This window comes from Acanthopagrus latus, chromosome 1 (assembly GCF_904848185.1).
Source record: "Acanthopagrus latus isolate v.2019 chromosome 1, fAcaLat1.1, whole genome shotgun sequence".
Taxonomy (NCBI): domain Eukaryota; kingdom Metazoa; phylum Chordata; class Actinopteri; order Spariformes; family Sparidae; genus Acanthopagrus; species Acanthopagrus latus.
In genome coordinates, this window is record NC_051039.1 from 24606193 (window position 1) to 24633053 (window position 26861).

General features: G+C 42.8%; 3 protein-coding genes across 6 annotated transcripts in view; 1 reads left to right on the plus strand and 2 right to left on the minus strand.

The window, feature by feature from the left end:
• The window catches only part of myh11a (myosin, heavy chain 11a, smooth muscle), a 28049-nt gene extending 14122 nt beyond the window's left edge, over positions 1 to 13927 (plus strand). For 2 of the 3 annotated variants that reach the window (XM_037091314.1, XM_037091389.1), the window contains 36 exons: positions 1524 to 1616; positions 1717 to 1780; positions 2162 to 2260; positions 2551 to 2694; positions 2797 to 2892; positions 3023 to 3141; positions 3260 to 3412; positions 3534 to 3707; positions 3870 to 4043; positions 4250 to 4364; positions 4627 to 4820; positions 5094 to 5215; positions 5305 to 5374; positions 5469 to 5629; positions 5830 to 5938; positions 6044 to 6175; positions 6395 to 6601; positions 6763 to 6900; positions 6990 to 7113; positions 7228 to 7399; positions 7525 to 7737; positions 7981 to 8125; positions 8275 to 8481; positions 8588 to 8692; positions 8847 to 8999; positions 9109 to 9357; positions 9512 to 9724; positions 9846 to 10058; positions 10163 to 10324; positions 10562 to 10690; positions 10776 to 10864; positions 10956 to 11079; positions 11168 to 11376; positions 11529 to 11637; positions 11810 to 11982; positions 12831 to 13927. In XM_037091314.1, coding sequence (XP_036947209.1) covers positions 1524 to 1616; positions 1717 to 1780; positions 2162 to 2260; positions 2551 to 2694; positions 2797 to 2892; positions 3023 to 3141; positions 3260 to 3412; positions 3534 to 3707; positions 3870 to 4043; positions 4250 to 4364; positions 4627 to 4820; positions 5094 to 5215; positions 5305 to 5374; positions 5469 to 5629; positions 5830 to 5938; positions 6044 to 6175; positions 6395 to 6601; positions 6763 to 6900; positions 6990 to 7113; positions 7228 to 7399; positions 7525 to 7737; positions 7981 to 8125; positions 8275 to 8481; positions 8588 to 8692; positions 8847 to 8999; positions 9109 to 9357; positions 9512 to 9724; positions 9846 to 10058; positions 10163 to 10324; positions 10562 to 10690; positions 10776 to 10864; positions 10956 to 11079; positions 11168 to 11376; positions 11529 to 11637; positions 11810 to 11982; positions 12831 to 12960 — 5283 coding nt within the window. In that variant the 3' untranslated portion in view covers positions 12961 to 13927. Of the gene's footprint in view, positions 1 to 1523; positions 1617 to 1716; positions 1781 to 2161; positions 2261 to 2550; positions 2695 to 2796; positions 2893 to 3022; positions 3142 to 3259; positions 3413 to 3533; positions 3708 to 3869; positions 4044 to 4249; positions 4365 to 4626; positions 4821 to 5093; positions 5216 to 5304; positions 5375 to 5468; positions 5630 to 5829; positions 5939 to 6043; positions 6176 to 6394; positions 6602 to 6762; positions 6901 to 6989; positions 7114 to 7227; positions 7400 to 7524; positions 7738 to 7980; positions 8126 to 8274; positions 8482 to 8587; positions 8693 to 8846; positions 9000 to 9108; positions 9358 to 9511; positions 9725 to 9845; positions 10059 to 10162; positions 10325 to 10561; positions 10691 to 10775; positions 10865 to 10955; positions 11080 to 11167; positions 11377 to 11528; positions 11638 to 11809; positions 11983 to 12321; positions 12355 to 12830 lie in introns of all 3 variants that reach the window. The other variant, XM_037091473.1, reaches the window with a different exon arrangement.
• A 2054-nt stretch (positions 13928 to 15981) lies between these two features.
• On the minus strand, positions 15982 to 19792 carry LOC119015511 (nuclear distribution protein nudE homolog 1-B-like). Its single transcript, XM_037091596.1, has 9 exons — positions 19632 to 19792; positions 19113 to 19242; positions 18839 to 18992; positions 18220 to 18368; positions 17910 to 18046; positions 16849 to 17019; positions 16662 to 16747; positions 16400 to 16554; positions 15982 to 16179 (listed from the first exon to the last, which is right to left on the minus strand). The coding sequence occupies exons 2-9, from the start codon at positions 19196 to 19198 to the stop codon at positions 16086 to 16088; spliced, it is 1032 nt and encodes a 343-aa protein (XP_036947491.1). The 5' UTR covers positions 19199 to 19242; positions 19632 to 19792; the 3' UTR covers positions 15982 to 16085.
• Positions 19793 to 20581: 789 nt separating this feature from the next.
• LOC119022188 (pannexin-1-like) lies at positions 20582 to 26000 on the minus strand. Of its 2 annotated transcripts, none has more exons than XM_037102794.1 (6): positions 25733 to 26000; positions 23262 to 23383; positions 22971 to 23170; positions 21633 to 22134; positions 21392 to 21549; positions 20582 to 21292 (listed from the first exon to the last, which is right to left on the minus strand). In XM_037102794.1, exons 1-5 carry the CDS (start codon positions 25740 to 25742, stop codon positions 21403 to 21405), a joined length of 981 nt encoding a protein of 326 aa, XP_036958689.1. In that variant the 5' UTR covers positions 25743 to 26000; the 3' UTR covers positions 20582 to 21292; positions 21392 to 21402. The 2 variants fall into 2 exon arrangements, with proteins under 2 accessions (XP_036958689.1, XP_036958681.1); XM_037102786.1 differs by having other exon boundaries at positions 25364 to 25999.
• Between the last annotated feature and the right edge of the window lie 861 nt (positions 26001 to 26861).

Sequence of the window (26861 nt, forward strand, 5' to 3'; positions counted from 1 at the left end):
CCTCCTACCTGCCGTTTACCCTGAGGTGCAAAGGGTGCCCAGAGGAAATGCACCCTTGCCGTTAGAGTGACTTGTGAATGCCCTGATTCGGGTGAAATGAGATTTGGTCGCCCTTTTAAAACAGCTCTTCAGACAGGATCGTACCTGAGTAAGATGGTGTCCCGGCTCCTGAGTAAATGGTGATGTTTGTGCTGCTGCTCTAGCGTTGTTGTCTATATTGAAAGGACTACTTTGTGGGTCAAAGCTATGATTCTTTTTGCCATTGACCTCACTCACCCTTAGGGTCTTTACCCCCGAGATAATGCTCTACAGTATGTTGTCCTCGAGACTCCCACAGATCTCGCTTGAACGGAAATAGCACTGGGTCACTCTCTTTTCTCTGCTCTCACTTTCTCTGGCACTCTTTTGACTTAGCCAACTGCTCCTTAGTTATCTGCTTGAGCATTTTATTTAAAGTGTCTTAAGAACAATCCTTCCCATCAGCTGTCACTTTCTTGCCATTTTGCTGCACTCTATTTCTCTTCTTTTCTCTCCTTTCTTTCCCACAGTGACTTTCATGAACACGACCCTCCTCTCTGCTCTGCCAACTCTGAGCTGCACCTCTTCAGCCGGTCTGTATGTTCCTGTTTTTCCTTCCACATTTAAAGAAGATTGACTTTTGATCATTGTTTGTGAAATTACTTCCTTTTTTCTTAAATGTATCTTTAAATTCTGAGTAAGTCCTGAAAATCAAGTTTGAGGTTACCAGATATTCGTCATTAATCTTCACTGTTGTTTTCATGGCACCATGGCACGAGTTGTGCCCTTCTCCTCTGGGTGGCTTTAGCTCGTTTACAGGATAGCTGAAGGGAGTGTTTTTAAGCTGGAAAGTATTTAAGGTAGAGGTCTGCAGCACCTGACCTTGATGCTAGGCTGACACAGACCCCTTTGATCAAATGGATTAGCTCCATGCAGACTGACGGGCTGTCTGCTTGGTTTACCGACCATCGCCCAGCTCCACCCATCAGTTGGCAGTCACGCTGGAAACACATCACAGCTGTTTGTGAATCATTTTAATTTGCCGACACATTGAATGCAAAGACTGTGGCAGGATTCATCAAAGGTTTTGTAAAGTTGACGTAATTTCAGATGCCTCGTCTGACCCAACAGAACCTCAGTCTTCCATATCTGTCTGTTTCCACATCAACAACAGCAGCTTCTTCTCATTTTAACAACATCTCTCAAAACTGATGGAGAAGTCTTTCGGTCATGTGTCCATGTTACGTAAAATACTGGAGGAAGTCAGAAATGATGAAGAAAATAATTGTATTGTCATGTTACATCTGTTTATAGATTTACTCATCAGAAAAGGTATTCATCACTCGTTTTTCATCTATTTAAGTCCATCGTCAGTGATAATATTCCCCTGCCCATACCCACCCCTGAACCACTTCGTCCCCAGCATCCACCACCTACTGCACCCCGCCCCCAGCAACCAGTCAGTGTGTAATAGCATTGTTTCTGTATATGAATGTTTTCACTAGGGGGAGCTGGAGAAGCAACTTCTGCAGGCCAATCCCATCCTGGAGGCCTTCGGTAACGCCAAGACCATCAAAAATGACAACTCCTCCCGATTTGTGAGTATGCAGTTTTTGATCGTAGTACCAGAATAACTTTTTTACAACTTACATTAAAAATCCTCCTGTCATCCTGTAACATTGTCTTTCCTTATCTCAGGGTAAATTCATCCGAATCAACTTTGATGTGACCGGCTACATTGTTGGAGCCAATATTGAGACTTGTATCCTCTCATGTGTGGCTTTTTTTCACTCTGGGATAATGGCTTTTGTTTGGAAAAATACACTAAAGAAAACAGAAATCTTATTCTTTGCATCAGTTCTAATCAAATATAGGATTTTTTGAGGTTTCTAAAAAAAAAAAACGTCGGCTTTAGTTGTTGAAGTTGAATTATATCTTGAATTTACAACAGCTCCACTCTTTAAGGTTGTTTTTTCAGATATGTATTTCAAAGCTAAAGTACTTACATTTTTAATAAGTGTGCTGCCAGTTTTGTGTAGTTAATCATTATTATTGGTGTGCCTTTTTTTGTCTCATACACATAACGGAAGACAGGGAGGCAAATTAGTGCAGTATTAATTTCTTTAACAGCTGAACCTCTCAGACCTGCTGGAGAAGTCGCGCTGTATCAGACAAGCAAAGACAGAAAGAGCTTTTCACATCTTCTACTACATGATTGCTGGTGCCAAGGACAAACTGCGTGGTCAGTAAAAAAAAACACTGCTTTTCTCTTTTCTGTATCGTTAGAAATATAACATTCTGCTGTCGTGAGAGTGTCTCATTTTCTCAAATTAAAACTTACAAAGAGAAAAGGGGAGTCAGTGTTGGTTTCAGCTTGACTGTTGTGCATTTAAAAAATCTTTCAAAGGCCATAAGGTTGTAGAATTTCCTAAACTCATAGAGGTAATCCTCATACTGATGTGAAACCATGATAATGAAGTCAAATCTGAGAAATTTGCTTGAACTGTTTTTCTTTGTGTGGCATATTTTCAGAGGAGCTTCTTCTTGAGCCATTCAGTAATTACCGCTTCCTCAGTGCGGGCCACGTTCAGATCCCTGGCCAGCAAGACGATGAGATGTATGAAGAGACCATGGAGGCCATGAATATCATGGGCCTCACCGAGGAGGAGAGAACCGGTATCAGTGATCATATCTCCCCAGCTTGGCGACATTAGGATACTGCTTTGAGTGTGATTAGGGAAGTTGCTGCTGCTTAACTGTCATTTCTCTGTGCATCAGATATCCTGAAGGTGTGCTCCACTGTCATGCAGCTGGGAAACATTGAGTTCAAGAAAGAGAGGAACCAGGAACAGGCCACCATGCCCGACAACACTGGTTAGACAACAATGCCCCCCCCACCATCAGAAACTTTTTCACATGTGTTAATCAGCTTTTACCAAATTCACAATCTAAAATACAGTTATTCCTATCAGTGTAACAAAATATCTGCAATTCTCTCCCCCAGCGGCCCAGAAGGTTTGTCACCTGCAGGGCATCAATGTGACGGACTTCACCCGTGCCATCCTCACCCCTCGAATTAAAGTGGGCAGAGAGGTGGTGCAGAAGGCACAGACCAAAGAGCAGGTAAAACAGAAAGAGCATGTCGTGAAATAGATAAGCACAATGAAAAAAATACTGCATTTAATGAACACTTCCCATCACTCTGATCTCTCATAAGATATATTCTCTGTGTATTTGTTAGGCTGACTTTGCTATCGAAGCCCTGGCTAAAGCTGTGTTTGAGCGACTGTTCCGCTGGATCCTGGCCAGAGTCAACAAGGCCCTAGACAAAACCAAACGCCAAGGAGCCTCCTTCCTGGGAATCCTCGACATTGCTGGCTTTGAGATCTTTGAGGTATGGACATGCTGATGAGTCAGAGGCTAATGTATACTGTTGTGTAGCTTATTAAAAACAAATATGTTCATGTATGATATGTGTTCTTCAGTTCTGTTCTGTTTGCTTGTTGCCATTGTAGGACAACTCCTTTGAGCAGCTGTGCATCAACTACACCAATGAGAAGCTGCAGCAGCTCTTCAACCACACCATGTTCATCCTGGAGCAGGAGGAATACCAGAGGGAGGGTATCGAGTGGAACTTCATTGACTTCGGCCTGGACCTGCAGCCCTGCATTGAGCTCATTGAAAGACCGGTGAGTGGCCACGACACAATTAAAGCACAATGTTGTTTAAATTCGGCTGGTTCAAAGGACATGCCAAGTACGTTCTCCTGCCTAGTGCAGATGTTTTGTGATTCAGTACGATGTGTCTTAATTGAAATTTTGGCATGATTAATCACTGCGCACTGTCTGCAGAACAACCCTCCAGGCATCCTGGCCCTGCTGGATGAGGAGTGCTGGTTCCCCAAAGCCACAGATGTCTCCTTTGTGGAGAAACTCATGAACACACAAGGGAACCACGTTAAATTCGCCAAACCGAAACAGCTCAAAGACAAGACTGAGTTTTCTATATTTCATTATGCTGGAAGGGTGAGTGTCAGGGGACATGTGTACTACAATGAATAAAACTATATGTTGCCCTCTGTTGAGATCAGATCGTACATTGATAATTATATCATTTTAATCTTAATGTTAATTTTAATTCAAAATAATGTTGCTGTGATGATTGCTGATTGTAAAAACCAAAAAAAAACAATGTTGACAAGCTCTAACAACACTGACTGTTTTGTTTGTAGGTGGACTACAACGCCACAGCCTGGCTGACAAAGAACATGGATCCTCTGAATGACAACGTCACAGCGCTGCTCAGCAACTCCTCCAGCCAGTTTGTGCAAGACCTCTGGAAAGACAGTGAGACAAACATAACTTCCTAACAATGTTACATTTATAAAGAAAGGATTTATCAGTGAGGATTGGTTACAACCATTTTACACATGAAAAAATTCAAATTGCACCTGGATTCAAACAAAACATTGTGCCATCAAAGTAGTTTGAAAAATGTTCATACCCAAAGGAGTCTTAAATTTACTATGGAATCTAAACACATTTGAAACTTGAATTTGAGTGAACACACCATTTTCCCATTAATGTAACAATGTGTTGTCTGTTTCAGCGGACAGAGTGGTGGGTCTGGACACACTAGCCAAGATGACAGACAGCTCCATGCCGAGCGCCTCAAAGACCAAGAAGGGGATGTTCCGCACGGTGGGACAGCTCTACAAGGAGTCTCTGGCCAAACTTATGACCACACTGCACAACACCCAGCCCAACTTTGTCAGATGTATCATTCCCAACCACGAGAAGAGGGTAAACAAAAGTGCAATGTCATTAACACCAGTGTCTCTTATGGCAGAGCTACTTTCAAGATGCTGTCTACTTGACACAGTGTGAAAAATGTCAGTGTCTTAAAATTATAAAATGTCAGTGTCAAAATTATACATTATACATATTGAGCAGTCATGTTGTTTTATAGGAGGCCAACTCTCACTTGCTTAGTCTCTCCAGCTGCCTGTCTGAAGTATGTATATGTTTTTCTTTCATAAAATCCACTGTATTTGAACTAAAAACCTGATGTCCCAGGCAGGGAAGCTGGATGCTCACCTGGTCCTGGAGCAGCTCAGGTGTAACGGTGTGTTGGAGGGGATCCGTATCTGCCGACAAGGATTTCCCAACAGAATCGTCTTCCAGGAGTTCCGCCAACGGTCAGTGCGGAGGAGACTCACTAACTCCTGGAGTTTACAATATCTCTGTAAACCTTTCTTGACATCTCTGTCTCTTTCCTGTCTGGTAGTTATGAGATCCTGGCTGCTAACGCTATCCCCAAAGGTTTCATGGATGGCAAACAGGCCTGCTGCCTCATGGTAATCACATAAGTTCAAAGGTCCAATGAAACTGACATTGTTTCAGGTGTTGTCATACCCTGTGTGAGCCTTCTTCTTCTTACTGCCTGTGTAGATTAAGCACCTGGATTTAGACCCCAACCTGTACAGGATCGGACAGAGTAAGATCTTCTTCCGCACAGGAGTGCTCGCCCAGCTGGAGGAGGAGAGAGATCTGAAGATCACTGTGGTCATCATTGCTTTCCAGGCCCAGGCGAGAGGCTTCTTGGCCAGAAAGTATGAATATGCAAGTTCCTCTCACATAGTTTAACTGTGAATAAATTGTGCTCTTATATGCCATTATATCTAATCTTTTCAAGACAGTATTTTTCCCTTTATGTTTTACAGTAGATGGGGGCTTTTTCGCTGTTTGTATCTTCATCAATTACAAAACACATCATACATGATATATTTGTCTCACTGCTGTGTTTTTAAAGGGCATTTGCCAAGAGACAACAGCAACTCACTGCCATGAAAGTGATCCAGAGGAACTGTGCTGCCTACCTCAAACTCAGGAACTGGCAGTGGTGGAGGCTCTTCACAAAGGTCAGCCAATTATTCTGCATAGGAAAGCAACAAAACCACTCGTTGCCAATTCTTTGCCTGTACCCAGTTTAAAAATGTGATGTTGCGTGTCCTCCTGCACCACAGGTCAAGCCTCTGCTGCAAGTGACCCGACAGGAGGAGGAGATGGGTCTGAAGGAGGAGGAGCTGCAGAGAGCCAAAGAAGTTGCTCTTAAGTTTGAATCAGAGCTGAAGGAGGTCACCTTGAAACACACAACGGTAAACAATGAAATCTGCAACAATGATAAACTTATTTCTAAAATTGTTTTGTTTTTCTTTTTTGCTTCTTACTTTTTCACTTTCATTTTATACTTGTAAGTAACAATTGTATGTCCCTTTTTACTGGTTATTTAATACATAAGTTACACCAAGTCAATACAAATAAGTTGTTATTGAAAATGAAGCTGATACTAATGCTTTTCTGTCAATCTGCTCCAGATTTTGGAGGAGAGGAATGCACTGCAGGAGCAGCTTCAAGCAGAGACAGAGCTGTATGCTGAGGCCGAGGAGATGAGGGTCAGACTGGCAGCTAAGAAGCAGGAGCTGGAGGAAATCCTTCATGAGATGGAGGCGAGACTGGACGACGAGGAAGAACGGGCTCAGGCGCTGTTAGTGGATAAGAAGAAGATGCAACAGCAGATGCAGGTCTATACATCTCAGTCTTGTTTATTGAATTATAGTTTCTTGTTTCTGTTATATAGCTAAGAAGCTTGACCTTCATTTTTTCTATGCTGAACTGTGTAAGCTCTGGTAATGTAACAAAATAACAACAAATACTTACAGAAGCTTCTGTATTCCTCATGTAGGAATTGGAAGAACACTTGGAGGAGGAAGAAGATGCTCGCCAAAAGCTGCAGCTGGAGAAGGTAACCTGTGAGGGGAAGATCAAAAAGCTGGAGGACGACATCCTGGTGATGGAGGACCAGAACAACAAGCTGCTAAAGGTGCGTACAGACAAACAGGCCCTTCCATTGTTCAGTCCCTCTTTTAAAGAGTTACTCTATTGAAAGATGATCTGTTTGGTGTTTTGTAGGAGAGGAAACTGATGGAGGAAAGGATTGCAGACTTCAGTACCAACCTGGCAGAGGAAGAAGAGAAGTCAAAGAACCTCACCAAGCTCAAAAATAAACACGAGTCAATGATCTCTGAACTAGAGGGTAATCAACTGTTATAGGCCATCATGCAGTAACACCTTAACCTTATTTTATATATCACAAACTAAGTTTGTTTTTGGAAAACATTTATGCCAATTGTCTCCTCTTTACTTGTAGTCCGCTTGAAAAAAGAAGAGAAAGGTCGACAGGAGCTGGATAAGGCTAAACGCAAGTTGGAAGCAGAGTCGAATGACATGCAAGAGCAGATAGCAGACCTGCAGGCCCAGATTGCTGACCTCAAAGCCCAGCTCGCAAAGAAGGAGGAGGAGTTACAGAATGCCTTGGCCAGGTAAAATCATAAGAAGTTACAAAAATAGCATCCAATACCATTAAACACCTGTACAACACATCAACTTTTAACTTCTTAGATGCTGTTTCCATAATGTCTGCTATATACACTTGTCTTCCTATCAGGTTAGAAGATGAGACAGCTCAGAAAAACAACGCTCTGAAGAAGATCAGAGAGCTGGAGGGACACATCTCCGACCTGCAAGAGGACCTCGACTCTGAGCGGGCGGCGAGGAACAAAGCTGAGAAGATCAAACGGGACCTTGGGGAGGAGCTGGAGGCCCTCAAGTCTGAGCTAGAGGACACCTTGGACACCACTGCCACACAGCAGGAGCTAAGGTCAGTCAAACAACAATGACATATACAAAAATGTATCAATGAGATTTTATCAAGTGATTGCCTATCAGGAATTTATGGATATGGCACAATCATTTTTTGAGAAAAGATGACCAACACTGCAGCAAACTAAGAAACGCTGATATTCCTTTATTCCTAGAAAGCTTGCATACAGTCATGTTATGAGACAAAGATGATAGCATATTTGCAAAATAAGACAAAAATGTACATGAACCATCCCTCCAGGGCCAAACGTGAGCAGGAGGTGACCCTGCTGAAGAGAGCCATCGAGGATGAGAACCGGACCCATGAGTCCCAGATACAGGAGATGAGACAGAAACACACCCAGGCAGTGGAGGAGCTTACAGAGCAGCTGGAGCAGTCCAAACGAGTAGGCCTGAATCATTTCATCCAACATTATAAATCCTTACATTTAATTTCTCTTGGTAATTTAAGTCGATGGAGTTTCAGAAATACAAACTTCCCCCTTTTTCCTTTTTAAAACATAGCCTAGTTATCTTGTATCTTCTCTCTACACAGGTCAAGTCAAACCTGGAGAAGGCTAAACAAGCTCTGGAGAAGGAGACATCAGAATTAACCATGGAGGTGCGCTCGCTCAGCCAGGCCAAACAAGACGGGGAGCACAAGAGGAAGAAGTTGGAAGGGCAGGTTGCAGATCTGCAGTCGCGCTTCACTGACAGCGAGAAGCAGAAGGCCGAGCTGGGAGAACGCTGCTCTAAGATCACTGTAAATATCGAGCAGTATAAGTGTCCATAAAAAAGTTTGCATTTTTAGAGGCTACCACACTGATGTATGGAGAAGTCCCTGAATTCACATCTTTGTTGTCTTACAGGTTGAACTGGAGAGTGTGACAAACCTGCTGAATGAGGCAGAGAGCAAGAACATCAAACTAAGCAAAGATGTTAGCAGCCTCACCTCCCAGCTCCAAGACTCACAGGTAACTGGACGTGAGGAACGACTTTTAGAGATGAAACAGTACAGAACAGTCAACATGTAATATTTTCTGTGACAATAACTTACACTGAATGATGTTTGTTTGCAGTAGGTAAAAATTGAAGGCATCGTCCTTTCACTTCGTTGTGCTTCTACAGGAACTCCTGGCTGAAGAGACACGTCAGAAACTGCAGTTCTCTACAAAGCTTCGGCAAGCAGAAGACGATAAGAACAGCTTGCAGGAGCAGCTTGAGGAGGAGGTGGAGGCCAAGAGGAATGTGGAGAGACACGTGTCCTCACTCAACATCCAGGTCAGAATTCTTTACTCTAGGTGGGATGAAAGCAGGAGTAAGCATAGATGCTGTAGGATGAACAAACCCTAAAACAAAAGGTAGATTTATTGTCTTCCTCTGTCCACAGTTATCAGATTCCAAGAAGAAGCTAGAGGAATTGATGGGTAACGTTGAGCTGCTTGAGGAAGGAAAGAAACGTCTGCAGAGGGATTTGGAGGCAGCGAACACACAGTTTGAGGAGAAGGCCTCTGCATATGACAAGCTGGAGAAGACTAAGAACCGTCTGCAGCAGGAGCTCGAGGACACGCTGATGGACCTGGACAGTCAGAGACAGATTGTGTCAAACCTGGAGAAGAAGCAGAAGAAGTTTGACCAGGTCAGTTGACTCAGAATACTGGTAACGCTAAAAGATAACTGCCATAAGAAAACTAAGATGTAACACTTTTCACAACAGACAGTTTACAGTCTATATAAGACATTTAAAAAAGGAAATTTCATGGAACTGGCTTTCTGTCCTCTCTGGTGTCCAGATGCTTGCTGAGGAGAAGAGTATCTCTAGTAAATATGCAGATGAGAGAGACCGGGCTGAAGCCGAGGCCAGAGAGAAGGAGACCAAGGCATTGTCTTTGGCGAGAGCTCTGGATGAGGCCCAGGAGTCCAGAGAAGAGCTGGAAAGAGCCAACAAGGCCCTGAGATTGGAGATGGAAGACCTGATCAGCTCCAAGGATGATGTTGGAAAAAATGTTAGTGCTGAAATATCACAGAATGTGTCACACATGAGAGTGGAGGACTGACCTCAAAGTTTATGGTCAACTGGTTTCATTTCTTTGTTATATAGTAGTGAACTTGGCAATTTGATTGCAGGTTCACGAGCTGGAGAAGTCCAAGCGAGGCCTGGAGGCCCAGGTGGAAGAGATGAAGACACAGCTGGAAGAGCTGGAGGATGAACTGCAGGCAGCTGAGGATGCCAAACTGCGACTGGAGGTCAATATGCAGGCCCTGAAGGCGCAGTTTGAGAGGGACCTCCAGGGACGAGATGAGATGGGAGAGGAGAAGAAGAGACAGCTCATTAAGCAGGTAAAGAGTCATGGAATATCTCAACCTCCTCATGAAACTATGTGATCTGATAAACCATCAGAGAATGAGACGTGAGTCTAAGCAAAGATGCTTATTGACCGCAGGTTCGTGAGCTGGAGACGGAGTTGGAGGATGAGCGCAAGCAGAGGGCCGTGGCGACAGCAGCCAAGAAGAAGCTGGAGACTGACATGAAAGATCTAGAGGGACAGATTGAGACGGCCAGTAAGGGACGGGATGAGGCCATCAAACAGCTCCGCAAGCTCCAGGTGAGAGTGAAGGAATGGAGCAGCAGGTTCAGCACAGGAAGGTCATTTTTCTTAAAACAATTGCATTAAACACTAAATTAAACATTAAATTACATTAAAGTGCAATTTTACTATGGATGATTTTGAGCCGCTTTAGTCATTAAATGGATCAGTAATGGAGTGGATCGTAAATATACCTGGTAGATAAATCAACGCAGAATGTTTAGTCATTCTCCATATTTGTCTTCCTCTCACTAGGCCCAGATGAAGGACTATCAGAGGGAGCTGGAGGACGCCCGCGCTGCCAGAGAGGAGGTGCTGACCACCGCAAAGGAGAGTGAGAAGAAGGCCAAGACTCTGGAGGCTGAGCTCATGCAGCTACAGGAGGTAACACATTTGATTCCTAACAAGGTGACAGCTTGTTTGAGAGCAGAGGCTTGAAACAAAGGATTTGTCACCAATGTGTTTGTAGGACCTGGCAGCAGCTGAGAGGGCACGAAAGCAGGCAGAGGCCGAGAGAGATGAGCTGTCTGATGAGCTGGCCAGCAACTCCTCTGGAAAGTGAGTGGAGCTTTCACTCTGTTGCTTTATTTATGAAATGAATGCAGAAGAAGAGGTTACATTTGTTTTCTGCTGTGCTCCACACCTGCAGGTCAGCCTTGGCGGATGAGAAACGTCGTCTGGAGGCTAAGATCTCCCAGCTGGAGGAGGAGCTGGAGGAAGAGCAAAGCAACATGGAGATCATCAACGACAGGCTGAGGAAGAGCACGCAGCAGGTAAGTGGACAGTAGCAGCTGCTTGAGTCTTTGACTGGCTGAAAAGCAGCAGCAAACATCCCTCTTTTCACATGCTTTGCGTCCACAGGTGGATCAGCTGACCACCGAGCTGCAGGCGGAGCGCACCACCTCCCAGAAGAACGAGAGCGCCCGGCAGCAGATGGAGCGCCAGAACAAGGAGCTGAAGGCCAAGCTCCTGGAGATGGAGAACCAGGTCAAGTCCAAGTTCAAATCCTCCATCTCTGCTTTGGAGGCTAAAGTGGCACAGCTGGAGGAGCAGCTGGAGCAGGAGAGCAGGTCAGGGTCAAACGTTATGTCTGATGAAAATGTATTTTTTTCTCTACAGAACAGTACTTTTAGGTTCCAATGTTATAGTGCACTTAAGAAAGTTTTCTACAGATAACTTTTACCAGAATTCCTCCCTGAACTCCCCTTTTGTTTTTTTTCAGGGACAAGCAGGCATCTGCCAAGAGTTTACGCCAGAAGGACAAGAAGCTCAAGGACCTGATTATGCAGGTGGAAGACGAAAGGAAACAGGGAGAGCAGTACAAAGACCAGGTAGACTTGCTTAATGCACCCATCCTCAAACACAAGTCTCTGTATTTTCTTGATTGTTCGCAGAAAAGGAAGTTTGTTCACATTTGTGAGTTGGTTGATATTTGGAGTCCTGTGCACAGGTATGGCTTATCAAAAGAGTACAGTTTATATATTTACTCTGTTCGCTGACCAGGCGGAAAAGGCGAATACTCGCATGAAGCAGCTGAAGCGGCAGCTCGAGGAGTCAGAGGAGGAGTCGCAACGCGCTACAGCTGCCCGCAGGAAGCTTCAGCGCGAGCTGGATGAAGCCACCGAATCCAGCGATGCCTTGAGCCGCGAGGTCAACTCTCTCAAGAGCAAACTCAGGTAGGACCCAGTGTCAAAGACAAATAATCTGTCTATCTTCATGGCTTTGTTTGTATTTGTTTGTTTTGCTGATCTTTTTATTGATGTGACGCTACAACAGGATACGGAGGACATTTGGGTGTGAGTAAAATATGGGTATTACACAGCTTTTCACACAAAACAAGCCAATTCAGATAGTGTGAACTGTTCTCAGGTCAGCTACATCTGAGTACTGAAGAGCACATTGTCACAGCGTTCATCTTCAGAGGGTTGTAAACACACATTGAAAGCATTCAAATAGATTGAGTAAGGAGGTCTTACAAAGCACACACAAAACAATGGTGTCCATCTCTATTCCAGAGGCAACCCTGAACCCAAGGAGTAACACAGCAGGTACCTCTGCGCTTAAAAGTTACGCCTATCACCATTTCTTATTAATTAACATAACTTTTCATTCCACTGTGCACACTCTTAATGCTGTTTCTTCCATTTAGCCTAACTGAGGGAAATATGACTGATCAGCTGCCATGATTTAGAAATCTAAAATATTTCACAACAGGTAACTTTTCCATTACACCAATTTCGGCCTGGTGGTCATATTCCTCTCAGTGCTTGGTTTAATTGCCATAAACCAAACTCATTTTCCTGAGCCAGGACTCAAATGAGTTAAAGATAACCGGCGTGCTTAACCTGTATCCAAAGCACAACCTGTACATTCTGTATTTCATCTGCGTTTCAACACCCCGAGTGGTTTTCAAACAGCTTTAACCAGCTCAGAAATGTATCTTGTCATATAACCACCCCTCTGAATCTGGCAATGTTTTTTGTGTTTGTGTCTCCATCATGTTTGTGTCTCTATGACATTTTAGGCGTGGAAATGAACCCTCCTTTGGCAGCACACCTCGACGTATGGGCGGAGGCCGAAGGGTGGTTGAGGATGCCTCAGAGGAGGAGGCTGACTCCCAGGGCGACTTCAATGGAACCAAGTCCACAGAGTAACAGATAACAAGATATCAGAATTAACTACTAGGGCAAGGTCTGCCACTTCAACAGAGAATAACTTGTGTAGTCTGTTGTGCTATCTAGTTCTTCCATATCACTTCAAATTATATGCCTCTCATTTCCCATTTCAATAGTGTACTGATCTATCTTCTTGTCTCAGAGCACCTTTTCTTGACACACAATAATCAGATCGACTTGATATCAACAAGAGGAGCTGTTTTGGTGGCTCTGCCAATGTGTGATTTGCTGTTCCTTTCATTTTTTTTTTCTAAATTTACACTGTTTTGTACTGCACTGAATGACTGATTCTTACGCCAGGTTTTGTACACAACAATAGGCGCCTCTAATTAGCACGCTAAGCTGCCAGCAAAGCCTCGGGTCTCCACATTGAGTCACCTTCAAACTTAAAGCAGAGGCATCCTGTAAATCTGTGGATCTGTAACTATTGTCAGTGACTGTCGTCCTGTTGCCTGTGACTGCTGTTAGTGTTTCAGTGCAGCACTGAAGTGGGACAGCAGATTGGTTATGCAGATATATTTCTATACTTAATCTGCACCCAGTCAGTGCTGCCATTTGTACCCCAACGAACAAATATTTAGCTGTTTTAACATTTTCTTAAGTCACCGTTTTATATTATTCGCACCTTTCTTGTGCCCAGATATGTTTAGATTACTTTTACTCAAGATCAGTAATGTCAGAATATGTTAGGTCAGATGTGGTTTAGGGTAACCCCAATGACGAAAGCAAGAGCCCTATTTCAGTATTAGGCTTTTAGAAGCAATGGAATCTTCATTATTTTATGTACTGTAAATGTTCAAATGACCCCTGATCACCCTAAACCAACTCATTCTCATTGATAATGTTATATGTAACCAACTGATGTTTACAAAACACCAATCATATCTAGTCATTGTTGAACCACCTGCACAAGAAATAAAGATCTTAAAAAAAAAAAAAAAAAAAAAGACAACAACTTTGATTTTTTTTCCTTTTAATGTTTCTGTCTTGGTCACTAAGTAACTTCAAAGATCAAACCGGATCATCACAACAGATTACTATGATCAGTTCAATAGAAAAAAACAACTGCAAACCGACAGGATCAGAGTTGGGTATAGTACCTCAGGCACATACAGTTTACAGAAGCAGTCGCAGAGGTGCTGCAAACCAAAAAACAACCAGTACACAGTGGTCGTGGATCGCAATTACAGTCAGCTCGTGTTAGTCCGAGGAAGGTCAAACAGTGAAGAGGAGCAGGGAAATCCTGTTCCGATAACCACACATTTGTACACAAAGGCTACAATTAGGTATACAGAGACGACTAGTGCTGCAACCAGTGATTATTCTCATTGTTGATGTTCTCATTTCTCAATAAGTTTTTTGGTTGATGTGAGAAAATAGTGAAAAATGTTGATCAGTTTGTTTCCCCAATGTCCACGATGACATCCACAAGCCTATTATGTTTACTGTCAAAGAAGGGTAAAGAACTCAAATTGATTATCAAAATAATTGGTGATCAATTCAATAGCTGCAAACTAATTGATTAACCGTTGCAGCTCTAGTGGCGACCACTGTATAAACACGATATTCAGATATGCACTGTGATATTTGCTTTATGGGCTGCTGGATGGCATCTGCTGCTGGTCGTGAAAACTCAAGATTAACCAGAAACATTTCAGGGAAACCAGATGTCACAAAAACTGTTACTCACTCCATTTCCCCATTCGTAACTTCTCTTAATAAAAGGCAGGAAAAGGGTATTCAATATAGGCTCTATATACCTACACAAATATACTATGAACTGTGCTTATCATTGACCTGTCATCAATATCTATTATTGCTTGGTACTTTACCCCATTCACCCACCATATAACCCCTGATGGCAGACAGGAGGTCTCACACCTGTTAGGGAATGATTACTGTACATTCAGTAGTAAACATGTGCTGATCTATCTTCTTCAGTCATCTCTAATCAGTATAAAAGTTATCAGTAACACAAAATCATAATCTGCAGCACGACAAATTAAACATCATCAACTCATCTGAGGCGTAACACCTAAAAACCTACACTTCACTTTCATAAGCTTTGCATACCAGAAAATTATTAATCTGCTAAAACAAGTTTGTGCAATGGCAGGAGGGGGGTGACATAAGAGGAACAAAATGGATTTAAACACTACCATGTGAGGTTCAACTAGCCTGAAGAAAAGGTGAAACTATCTAATTTCTAGGAGCCCGATAGCGTGAGAAATGGAAACTCTTTCAGCGAAGCGAGGCCTAAAAACTGAAGAGGTAATAATATCGATGAAGGCAGCAATGGCTAAAATTCTAACGCCAGTTTGTGGCAGCGACTAATGCACTCTCATCATCCTCTAGAAAAAATATTGGGGGGGAGACAGGTCGAAAGAAAAAAAAAGTATATCTTGCTCCTCCACATGTTAATTCATCTCAGGGTTGTTCAGTGCTACACTGTTTGAGCCCATAGCTCAAAGAAAAGAAAAAAAAGAACAAAAACGAACTTGTGAAAGTTTATGTGTTTCACATAATATTATAACAGAAGAAAACTATCCTGCTACTTTTATGTTTGAGTAGTTTTTCCACTTATCAACACTTTGGTTTGGATTTGGTCATGAACAATATTTATATGATCAAACCTTCTTAGAAATGACACTCCAGGTTCTTGGTCCCTTTATCAGAGTCACATCCAGTGGCTCTTGTAAATGATCGATGGTCAAGAGCAACCATCAACCTCAGTGTTGGTGTGTCAGCCCTGCCGAGTATAACACACCATGGAAGGATGGTTTTCAGGTGCTTCCCATCACAGTGCCAGAGATAAAGTAGATGACGGTGAGCAGTAGGTTCTTTGATTTTACACAAGCTGCAGTGCTGCTTCCTATGATAGGTATGGTGTGATACTAGCCTGAGGCAGCAGAAGTCCATGCGCTGTTTATGTGAGGCATGGAGCAAGAGTGGCTTTGTTGAAATAGTTCAGCAGGACACGTGGCGACAAGGGAAGACGGCTCAGTTCAAAGTCTCATTGCTGTAGTTTATTTAGGAGGGAGAGGGGATAAAGGGGAGGTGTCGGGATATTGAAGAACAGGGGCTGGTTCGACATCTTTTTCCTCTCATAGCAGAATCTTGACCCCTCCCTGAGGAGACTGGGCACCCTGGGAGACTCCTCTTGGAGGAGCTGGTCCAAATTCCAGCCGCTTCACTAAACTACAAGACAAGACGTAATACACACATTCATGAGTTTTAAGAAAAAGGCAAATATTTCTCACACAATATTTGCTTTTAAAATACATTGACTGCGTCGATTATGATCTTTTTGTCGTTTTTTCTACAGATGTAGAGGTTTAGTCTTTGTGGTTGGGTACACGAGTGATGCACCTTGAACAGAATAACTGACTTTCTACTGCACTGCTGTTGTTTTCCTCACCTGTCATACTGAGGAGGGGGGCTCATGGTGGTAGCCTGGAGTTCAGACCCTCTTTCTAAACCAGGAGGACTACCAGGGCCAGCCGGAAGTGCTGGTCTGCTGACAGACGTGTCGTACACAAAGTCTCGACAGGACGCCAACTTTGACTCCAGATTCTGGCGGGAAAAGCACAAGCACTTATGACTTAATTCAGTGACATAACAGTTAAATGTAAAGCCGCATTCACTGATGACTGCTGTGGTACAATTATGAAATCTCTTACTCCAACTTTTCTCAGCAGCTCTCCGACAATGTTGAGTGCAGATATTCTAGCCGACGTAGTCAGAGGAGTCCCCGTTAGACCATCACCTAAAACAAGCAGACAGGAGCAGGTGAACACAGAATATGTTAATACAAAGGTATAATCAGCATCACTGTAGTTATTTCAGTACCACAGCTTCTACATTTACCTCGTCGGATGCTAGAGGCAGGGGGCGTTGCAAATGAGCTGATGGGTTTGGAAGGTGTGACAGGGATAGAAGGGTTACCAGCACCCGGCACATCTGCTCGATCGGAGTCTTTGCCTAAACTGCTCGACGGCCGTCTTTCCTTCTGACGTACAGCCAGCTCCTGGCGAAGGTCTGGCACAAACAGGACACATACACTGCAGGTCAGCCTTTTGTGAAATAACAAGGATTCCAGTGCCACATGCTTTAAGTACAACAACATCAGCTTCCAATAAGTTCCACAATGTAGAAAAAAAATCCTAACCCTAACCCCCTAACCCTAACCCTAACCCCCATCAAAGACCGAGCACAGACAAAGACTACGTTTTCTCTCAAAGATGCAAACTGAGAGAAAAAACTGTGCAGCTGACAGCCAGCTGACTGCATGCGTGCATGTTCTGTGCTTGCATGAAAAAAATCTGCAGCCTGTAGTATTACCAATCCAAAAATCATCATGAAAGACAGACTAACAATCCCATCATATTCTGAAGCTGATTGTCCTCAAACCTTTAAAATACAAATTAATATGTCCAGTGTGTAATTGCAAGGTCTGCAACCAATTCAACTTGCTTAATCAATCAAAGTTTTTTTAAAAATGTCAAAAGAACCTGAATGTCCAATCCTGACTTGGGCATGTCAGGGCTTTAAAAATACAATAAAAGCAGCTATGGTATCAACTCAAAACAGTGGTTCTCCATTAGGCGAAACAAAATGAATGCATGTCTGATCATTATTGGATTATTAGCTCAAATATGAAAATACACAGGTATAGCCCTTAAAATCCTTCTAGTGGGGTTTGGCTGTACAGATATACAATATACTAGAATGCAACTACACGTTAGAGCAGACACAGGAAAAACAGGAAGATCAGCTATAAATACACACAGGGTTTGGAAAATGAATCCAGCTATCAAAATTCCCTGAGTTAGGCGTAAGAGTTGAAATCAGCAGTTCTTGTAAACTTGAGGAGCTTCAGGGAGTGCATGTCAGTGTGTGTGTGTGTGTGTGTGTGTGTGTGTGTGTACCTCTGGCTTCATCCTTGAGCCTCTGAACAGACTCCAGCAGGTTCTCTTTCTCATCCAACTCGCTCTCTAGAAAGGCGTTCCTCTCAATGACGTGGTTCATGCGCTGCTCAAAGTCCTCCAGTGACATGATGGTGGCCCTGAGACAAGAGGCAGGGACGGGCCGGTTAACGATACTGGACTTACTGTGCATACCGGCTTAGCGTGCTACAGCTAAATCTTTGTATTTTTAGTGCAAGGTAGGCAGTTTTCTTTTTCTTTGATGCTGAAGCCATCTGGTGACATAATATCGTAAGACATCTGAGACTCTGACCTTTTGGTCCTCTCCAGGTCATCATTGGACTGTTCGAGCTCTCGGATGTATTTCTGCAGGTGGTCCCTCACTGCTTTGGTTTGTGCCAGGTCTTGCTCCAGGGTTGATACGAGCCTAAAAGCATCAGAGTGCTGAGCCTCAAACTTCTCCTGCAAACAGGACACAGACATCAAGTTAATTGACAGGGGTGATGCCAGCTTTGTAGTGTCACCACAGATTAATCAGTACAGCTGCCAGCATGTTTTAACAAGAGGATCTGTGTGTTTCTTTCTCTTTGAATGTTCTTTCTCCTTGTTTGAGAATAACTCCTCAGGCAATCAGGGTTCTTTTTAGCACAATCCTGCATTCACTTCACCCATTAACCTTCTCTTCCCCGTGGACCGCTGAACAAAAATAGCAGTCAGCTGCCTTTGAGCTAGGCAGCAATTTTCCTAGTGACAGTGGCAATGATATGCTGAATTTGGGTTTGCTGAAGGCCTTCTTTGTGTGGGTGTGTCCCTGTCTGGCCGAGTGAGGGAACAGCAGCATCTTCTTCATCACACTGCTCACTACAACTGGAGCACCAGAGCTAGTCCAGCTTTGCAGAGGCCCAGGCCTATTTATAATCAAGGTGCTCTACCTTTATGTTTTCCAGCTCCATGCGAAGTCTGTTGTTGTCCAGAAGCAGCTCTTTGTTTCGACCCTCACACTGCTTCAGCTCGGTCTCCAGCTCAGCTTCATAGTCCCGACTCATCTGCTGAAACTCCTGCAGCTCCGCCTGAGCCTCGTCAGCCCTGATGACAACACAATGTTAATAACTCGCATGTGTATAGCTATATAACGCATGCTTATCATTTAAGTTGCCTTTTAAAGGATCTCTGTGGAGTAGGGTTTTCCAAATGTTATAGTCAAACCTCTGCTGATGTCTCTCTGCCTGCTCCTTCCAGAAGCCCAGCTCCTCTGCCATGGATGCAAACTTGTGTGTTGATGGCTCTACCATGTCTGCTACTTTGTGTCAGGGTGGTGGGGATTATATACCCGACTCTAAAAGACAACACAGTGTAGCTTTTAAGACTGTCCTTAGCTGCCACAAGAGCACAGACACTCCTCATTCAAACCACACAACTGTTACGGTTAGCAAATGCTAACTTGGTTAGCTGGCCATAGACTACAGCGCTGTGCATTTTGTACCGTGATACTCAGACGTGGAGGAGTAAAAATTGCAGGAATGTGCTATTGTAATTATGTTTCTTCTTCACGAAGAATTGAAAATGCAAGGTAAACGCGTTAGCTGCTTTTTAGAGCAAGTAGCCTAGTTGGAAAGTGCATATGCCACAGCTAAGCTTTTCCGCTAAGCTAATGTCGCTAGCTAAGCGACTTAGCCAGACTGTGTTATTCAAACATAATGAGAAACAAAAACCAGGCAGACTCACCTGCTTATAAGGGGACGCTTAAAACATGATATGAATGTAATGCGAGGTAAGGCTATTTTTTTCCGAATCTGGGCAACAACCTTATTATTATTGCACAAACTAATCTTCTAATACGTTAGGACGGCGCCTGACTCACCAACCAAATACAAACGAAGCTTTGGTTCTCCAACGTGATTGGACAGGGGAGATGACGCTCTCAAAAAGAATCCAATCACGTTGCTCAACGAACTTGCAGCTGTGGAAGGCGGAGCCCCAGCAGCACATGACACTGAGCTCTGCCTGTCTCACCTCACCCTGTTGACATGTGATTGTCCAATGAAGTGATGAAGTGAAGTGAAAAGTGGAATTGTGTTTGTTGGTTGCTATTACAAATCTGTGATAATATGTTGTTGTGTTAACTTTATAATGCAATCGAATACAACAGTCCCACAAAGTAAAGCTTCAGTTAACTTAAGACATAGTTCAACACACAAACAAGTGAATAGTCTCAACTAAACTAAACTCTTTATGTATCACATTTATTACAGTTTGTTTGCATTATATTGACTCATACAGGGCTTTCAGACTGTCTGGTCACATGTATTCCTGACTTCAGTATGTTGAACAAAGAGAGGGAAATATCATTTACCACTTGTCTGTGGCGGGCATGTTTAGGAATGGCTGATGATTAGATGAAAGTGATGGGGAACCACTGGGAGCATCGAGGGGCTAGCACTTGGCACTGCTCTTCATTGTTTAAATGATTTCACTCTGGGTGATCAGTACACCAATGAGGTTGTAGATTCCTTGTGAAACAAATTTCATGTCATTGTTCCCATTGAAAGATTATTTGAGGAAAACACAAACTGTAATGTTAATATGTGGTAATATGAGGATATCATATTTGTGTTACATTTTTATTATGTTCTAATATCTAATGATTAGTAAATAAATAAATAAAAACATAATGATATCATTGAGAATAACATCCTTTAATTGTATAAGGGCACATCAAAGCCAGAGAAGTTGATGTTGATTAACACTGATATTTCATTCACCAAAAGCATATCTATACATCTTTCATGCAAAATTCTATTAATTTAAACAACCCAGAGGCTTGATTTACTCCAAACATGCAAATACAGTGTACCATCTGTTGCTGACAGCACAATAAGTACAAATAATCACATGTTTAACTGTCCAGACTCCGAATAAAGCTAGTCAGGTTTTTCTTACAATACTATACTATAAATACATCTACAATCTTTGTTCAGAAACATCTCTTGTTCTGACAAAATGGGCAGTCCAAGGAACATGGCTTATATCATAAATTATGATTGGAAGGCATTTTACAATCCTGAGAAAAGTAGTATCTACTCCAGAATAAATGTAAACATATGAATTTATTTTCACAATTAAGGTAAGGAGTCAGCTACAGATCACCTCAAACCTGAGACAATTGTTCTTGGAATATTCACATTTTTTAAAATGAGACATCTGAGAGGCTAAATGTCTGTGGACTAAACAACAGACTGTGTGAATCTGCTTTTAATGTAGATGTCACACCAGAAATTCATTTAAAGGTAAGTGCACAGGTTTTTCTTTCAGTCCGGTTCTGTTTTTTCCAGCACAGCCTGGATTCCCCTCATCAGGTCAATCATACAGAAAAAAGGCAGAGAGCCCTAAAGGAAAATAAAACAAGTTCAAAGTTAAATCCACCAATCGGTTAGTTCCACAAAAGTTGCACAGCCCCCATCAGAAGACTAAAAGTTCTCCCTTACCTCCTTGGGAATCATTCTTCAACTTGTTTAACTTCTCTGTTGTTCTTGCGTGAGCACGTCTTCTTACTGTCCAGCACATCAGTCTTCACCTGACCCAGAGTCCGCAGTAGGCACATGGTGTCAAACCCCTCACCAGCCTCTTGCAACAATTCAAGCACCTGTAAAAAAAAGCAAAAGCAAACACAGATATGACAAATCTTAACTTCCGTACTGGACATGTAGTATTTGTACTGCGACCCACCTGCAGACACTTGAAAGATTTCAGCTCACTCAGGTTCTCCTCCAGGAACAACAGATAGATGCTGAGGTCGTTGTAGAAGGGTGTGACCAGACCCAGAGCCCCGAACCCTGGCAGCATCTCATAAGGCCGGAGGAAGCCGGAGCCCTGATGAGCTGGTCCGAGAGCAGCGTACACCACCAGAGGAGCAAGAAGCACATACACCGCCAAGTTGATGTAGCTGAGCAGCCTGAAGACGCCCACTGCCACAAGCTTACACTGGACCGCCGACGGCACCCTGGTGTCGTTCTGCAGCACGCCTGTCCGCAGGTCACAGGGGAACTCGTCAGTGAGAGAGGCCAGCTGGATGTAATAGCCGAGGTAGAGGCAGGCCAGCAGGAGGATCAGCAGAGTCAGGCCCCGACATGCGAGGTACTTGACCACGAGGCTGCGGGAGAAGCGCTTGGTCTTCAGGTACTGCTCCACTAAAGGGTATTTGAAGCAACCCTCCGTCAGGTCCAAAGCACTGTTGTGGAAAAAGAGGTGAAAAGGCCTCTGTGTTTAGAAAATAACATAAAGCAAAAGTATGTGTGCGAGAACAAGCAAGAAATACAGTTTTCTACAGTAATACATTAAGAAACGTGTGGTTTTCTTTTTCTTTTACACACCTATGAAACAAAAACACTCTCCTAAGCTTCATCAATGCTGTTTTGCTGTTTTATAATCCAAATTAAAGCCATCTGTGTAGACTTTAATGTTATAAAGTGCTTTACAAGTAAGTGTTGTGTCTAGCCTACTCATCAGGACTGCAGGTCCATGCATTTGTTCCTGCCGTAATATCTCTGTGACACAGCCACTTGGAGGCACCAAAGAAAGGACAGTACCAATTTATGTATAGTTACTGCACCTTCAAGTTGCAGTAATCATTTTTGTCAAAAGGCCAGAAACACAGCTGACAATAAATTGTAATTTCAGATCTGTTGGATGTGTAAATTGGCAACTGTTTCCTAACAAGTAGCTGTAAGAGCTTCATGGGGTGATAATATGTAAATACTGTGTTTTTGTACTGCCCCCAGGTGGATGAAATATGACTTTATGCAAGTTTTACCTATATACGGCCATTTTTTCCATCCGATAACGGTCAAATGATGGCCCATACTACTTTTCTGGAAAACATGTGCAGCCTTAGTTTATCCCCTCGCTGCCCGGTAAACAAAACGTTTTAACATGCCAACAACACACTCATGACACATGAAATAGGATTTAAAAAGAAATGTATGACACATCTCCTGCTAAAAAAGGGGCAAGAGTAAATTAAGTGAGTACTGTAGACCTAGTAGCAGCTGATAACAAGATGTTTACCTCTGGGACTCCTCTGGTCCATCCTTGCTGTCGAAGGATGCTAGATTCTTGGCCAGTTTGATGGCACGATTATAAAAGCGGTCCAGCTCCTCCATAATGAAGTTCAGGTCAGAGGAGAGATGAGGAGCTGCAGTGAAACGCCAGAACAGGGCCGGGATATACAAGAGGATGGCCAGTAAGAGGAGGACGTATGGAAAGAACTGAGGGAAGAAAGAGAGAATAGAGAAGGCTAACATAGAGAAAGACTTTGATAAAATAAAACATAATGCATGCTGGGGGGGGCATCTGTACCTTGTGCAGCCACAGTGGTGAACTGTCAGATTGTTGGTGTACTGTTGCCCAACAAAATGAGTCCATATATACTGCTTGTTTTAAGGTGAAGTTAGTGGGAGCAAAGCAGCTGATCTGGGTACCTGGATGACAAAAGTGAAGACGCTGTCAGAGTTTTACAGGAACTTTGAAAATTCAGTACAGACAAACAAACACTGCAACAAGTGTCAGCCTTCGAATCTCTGCACGTACGGCCTAATGTGATGGTGGGCTGGTTTCAGCATACTTTGTGTCAATAATTATGCTTTTATGGTGGATGTACAATGGGAAGTTCAATCGGGCATGTGCAATTTGCAAATGACCCACATAGTCAACAGAGTGGAAGCACAGCCAATTAATATTACAGACTGATCCTTTAAACAAACTGAGCTCAACCTCACAGAATTCTCGTGTTCTTTGTTTTCCATCAATGACACACAGCACAGTCCACCAGCAACAAGCTATTTTAATTACAGTATCAGTTATATAAAGTAAGTCAACTTTTGTTTGTGGTTGAAGCATGAAGCAGTGGGCTTCCACATAATGGCAGGACAGCTCATCTTTTTGCATGCAAATGTGTACATGATATTATATATCATTCTGCACATTGAGAACCTTAACTTTTTTGGTAGTTTAAGTATATTTTGATGCTAACACGTACTTTTACTTACAAACTTTGAGTGCAAGACTTACACTTGCAGCTTTTTTGACACTGGGGTATTTTAAGTATAAGATTTTAGTACCTCTACTGTGTAAGACACCATATCATTCATTTCCAGGACCTTAAAATTAAACTAGCAATCATTTAAAGAATGTAGCTTTTCCACGTACACAACCAGCTGCATAATCTACAGACATGCCATTTCAATGTGCATTGAGTCATTTTATTATTGCCATTTTAAAGAACAGAATCTACCCAACACTGCCCAGTTTGCTTGACTTACCAAGTGTTACATGACATGGAGATATGTACCCATTTAGGTCCTGTTAAAACATTTTCTAATACTACATTTTGATTAGTTGAATAATTTGAATTAACTTGTCACTATTTAATCACAATTTCAACTTCACACTGCCTTATGTGTGAAACTAGGCAGCGTCCCCTTTGTACATAAAGGCCTTTCCACAAGATATTTTATCATGAGTACATAAAGCACAAATAATAACACTGGTGATCACTAGGCCATTTTTAATGTTAGCGGTAACACCTGTGTTTTTCCTACCGTGACAGGTCAATATATCTGCTATGAAAAAGGCTTATCTACATTTGCCTCACAAGTCCATACAGCAACCCCTCCTTTGTAATTGCTATGGATTTAATAAGGAAAATCAATGTGGGACTTGGGCCAAAATGTGCATTCACTTTGTGACTGTAACGTGATAAGAAAAGCTGTCTGTTGTAATGGAGGTTCTCTGCAGGCTTGCGGTGTCCTGAAGCATCCTGTTTGCGTACGAGAGGCCTGTGGTGGGACTGGGACACTGTCCACATGATAACAACAGACCTTAGAAGAGTATATAGATGTGTTAGGCAGCTAGTGGAGCTCTACATATGTTGTTTTTTAAAAAATTCTATTTCATTACACTGCATTTAGAAGTGTCTGTCAGTATGTGAGGCTGTACATTCCCATGTATCCAAAGTTCCCACCATCATCACTATCATCATCACCATCATCATCATCATCATCATCATCATCACCATCATCATCATCACCATCAGCATCATCACCATCATCATCACCATCAGCAGCAGCAGCAGCAGGAGTATAGCCTTGTCTTATTGTCTGGGCGTGAGAGAAGCAGAAGGGTGGAGACAAGCCACACCTTCTCCACATGCACAGTTCACACCTCTCTATTTCTGACCACTGAACGCACCACATGCATGCATATCACATTACATTCACCCGCCACTGGATATAACTCTGCATATAACTGTGGTTAATGGAAACAAATGTGCCTCAGTACTTCATAGTTTAAAGGCACAGGGACAAAGAAGCTCCCCCAGGATCTCCGTCGACTTCTGTTAACACTCCACACCATGAGAAGGGATTACAACCCCCAGAAGATGACAAAATCCAACCACTCACCCACTGACACCTCTTGAGCAAAAGCGAGCGAGATGAGAAACAAAGGCAGCCCCACCGCCAGCAATGTGACTATCTTATCCACCGCCAGCTCCAGACGCACCCCTCTGTACTTGGCCTCCGTGGGGTCCTTCAGCAGAAAGTCGGAGAAAACGTACTCGGTTGCTACGTGGGCTATCGCCATGACGGACGGGAACAATAAGCCGGTGTTGTCAAATTGATGGAAGAGCCGGTCTCTCTCTATATATTTTTAACTGATAGAATAGAAGCGGGACTGCGTCTGAGTTTTAACTTAATTAACAAAAGATAGCCCCAAACTCGCAGTGTAATAACGTTAAATAATATATAACACGGCGAGGCGTTATTGTTTACCCATCTCCATTCACCACGGGGCTGAGGGCTGGACCTGCTGTCCCGTTACTGCACACCAGACATCTGAGGCAACACGGGGGCACCGGCTGCCTGCCAGCCCGCCCGCCAGCAGGGGGCGCCACTGTGCCCTGAAGCGCACCTGCCAGGAGCTCCACAGATTGTAATAAGGACATGATGGATCCTACGGCAGGACACACTTTATCTCGCTGTTTAACTTACACACTTGGATTTTGAGGAACTTTTATCGTCGGTTGGAAATAAATCAAACGTGTGCCTAATAGCTTCCTTCAAGGTACTATTATATTACTGGAGTATTATTTAGGATATGGTGCAGAATTTCTTTTTAAATGTAACAGTTAGTGGGATGGAGCTCATACTATATAAACGGTTGTGTGGTTTAATCTATAACACATCTCAGATGATCAAAACATGCTTATACATAGACGTTAACATCTGCAAAGTACACTTGTAATAACAGGTGGCTGTCAGATAGATGTAGTGGAGCAAACGGTGTAATACAGAAGTTGCCTCTGAGATACAGTAAGACAGAAGTGAGCAATAAGTATCATTACATGGATATTCAAAATTGTAATCGCTATAACAACTTTTCAAGAAGGGAAAGTTTACAGTTCAGAGACGGTGAAGCCAATTGCTCATTCCCAAGACTCTTTTTGGGCGAGCTAAGAGAGAAGGAATATTAAACGATTTTTAATACAGCAATGAGTAACTGACTGTCAACAATAACTGATTTCTAAAAAGAAATTCAGAAACTGATGCATGCAATGGAATAAATCAGATCAGATGACAGAGAAATGCATGCTGCTACTTTCATCTTAAAATGTATTAGTGTGTCCATTTGCAATTAATAGGGCTATTCATTACAGAATGGAAAATTTCCAACAATAATGTTTACAAATAGACTTCAGTAGCTTGGAAAACATTATCATATCTAGTGTGTTGATAAAATGCACGATCTTCTATCACTTTCACATTTTGTGGCCCAATATCAAGTAAGTATAACCAGTAATTACTATTTCAAAACTTAAATTCATTACATTTTGTTAAAGCTGACCAACACAAAAGTAGAAACAATGGAGCACCTGTTATATGCTGGTGACACCATGCAAAA

Coding starts and splice junctions, on each gene's coding strand:
- LOC119015511 (XM_037091596.1), bottom strand. CDS start 19,198: ATGGTAGAGCCATCAACACACAAGTTTGCATCCATGGCAGAGGAGCTG. Junction 16,748..16,848: donor TGCCTCTAGCATCCGACGAG/GTAAATGTAGAA, acceptor TGCTTGTTTTAG/GTGATGGTCTAACGGGGACT. Junction 16,555..16,661: donor AGCTGCTGAGAAAAGTTGGA/GTAAGAGATTTC, acceptor TTTTCCCGCCAG/AATCTGGAGTCAAAGTTGGC.
- LOC119022188 (XM_037102786.1), bottom strand. CDS start 25,544: ATGGCGATAGCCCACGTAGCAACCGAGTACGTTTTCTCCGACTTTCTG. Junction 23,384..25,363: donor TGCTCAAGAGGTGTCAGTGG/GTGAGTGGTTGG, acceptor TTTGTCATCCAG/GTACCCAGATCAGCTGCTTT. Junction 23,171..23,261: donor CACCACTGTGGCTGCACAAG/GTACAGATGCCC, acceptor TTCTTCCCTCAG/TTCTTTCCATACGTCCTCCT.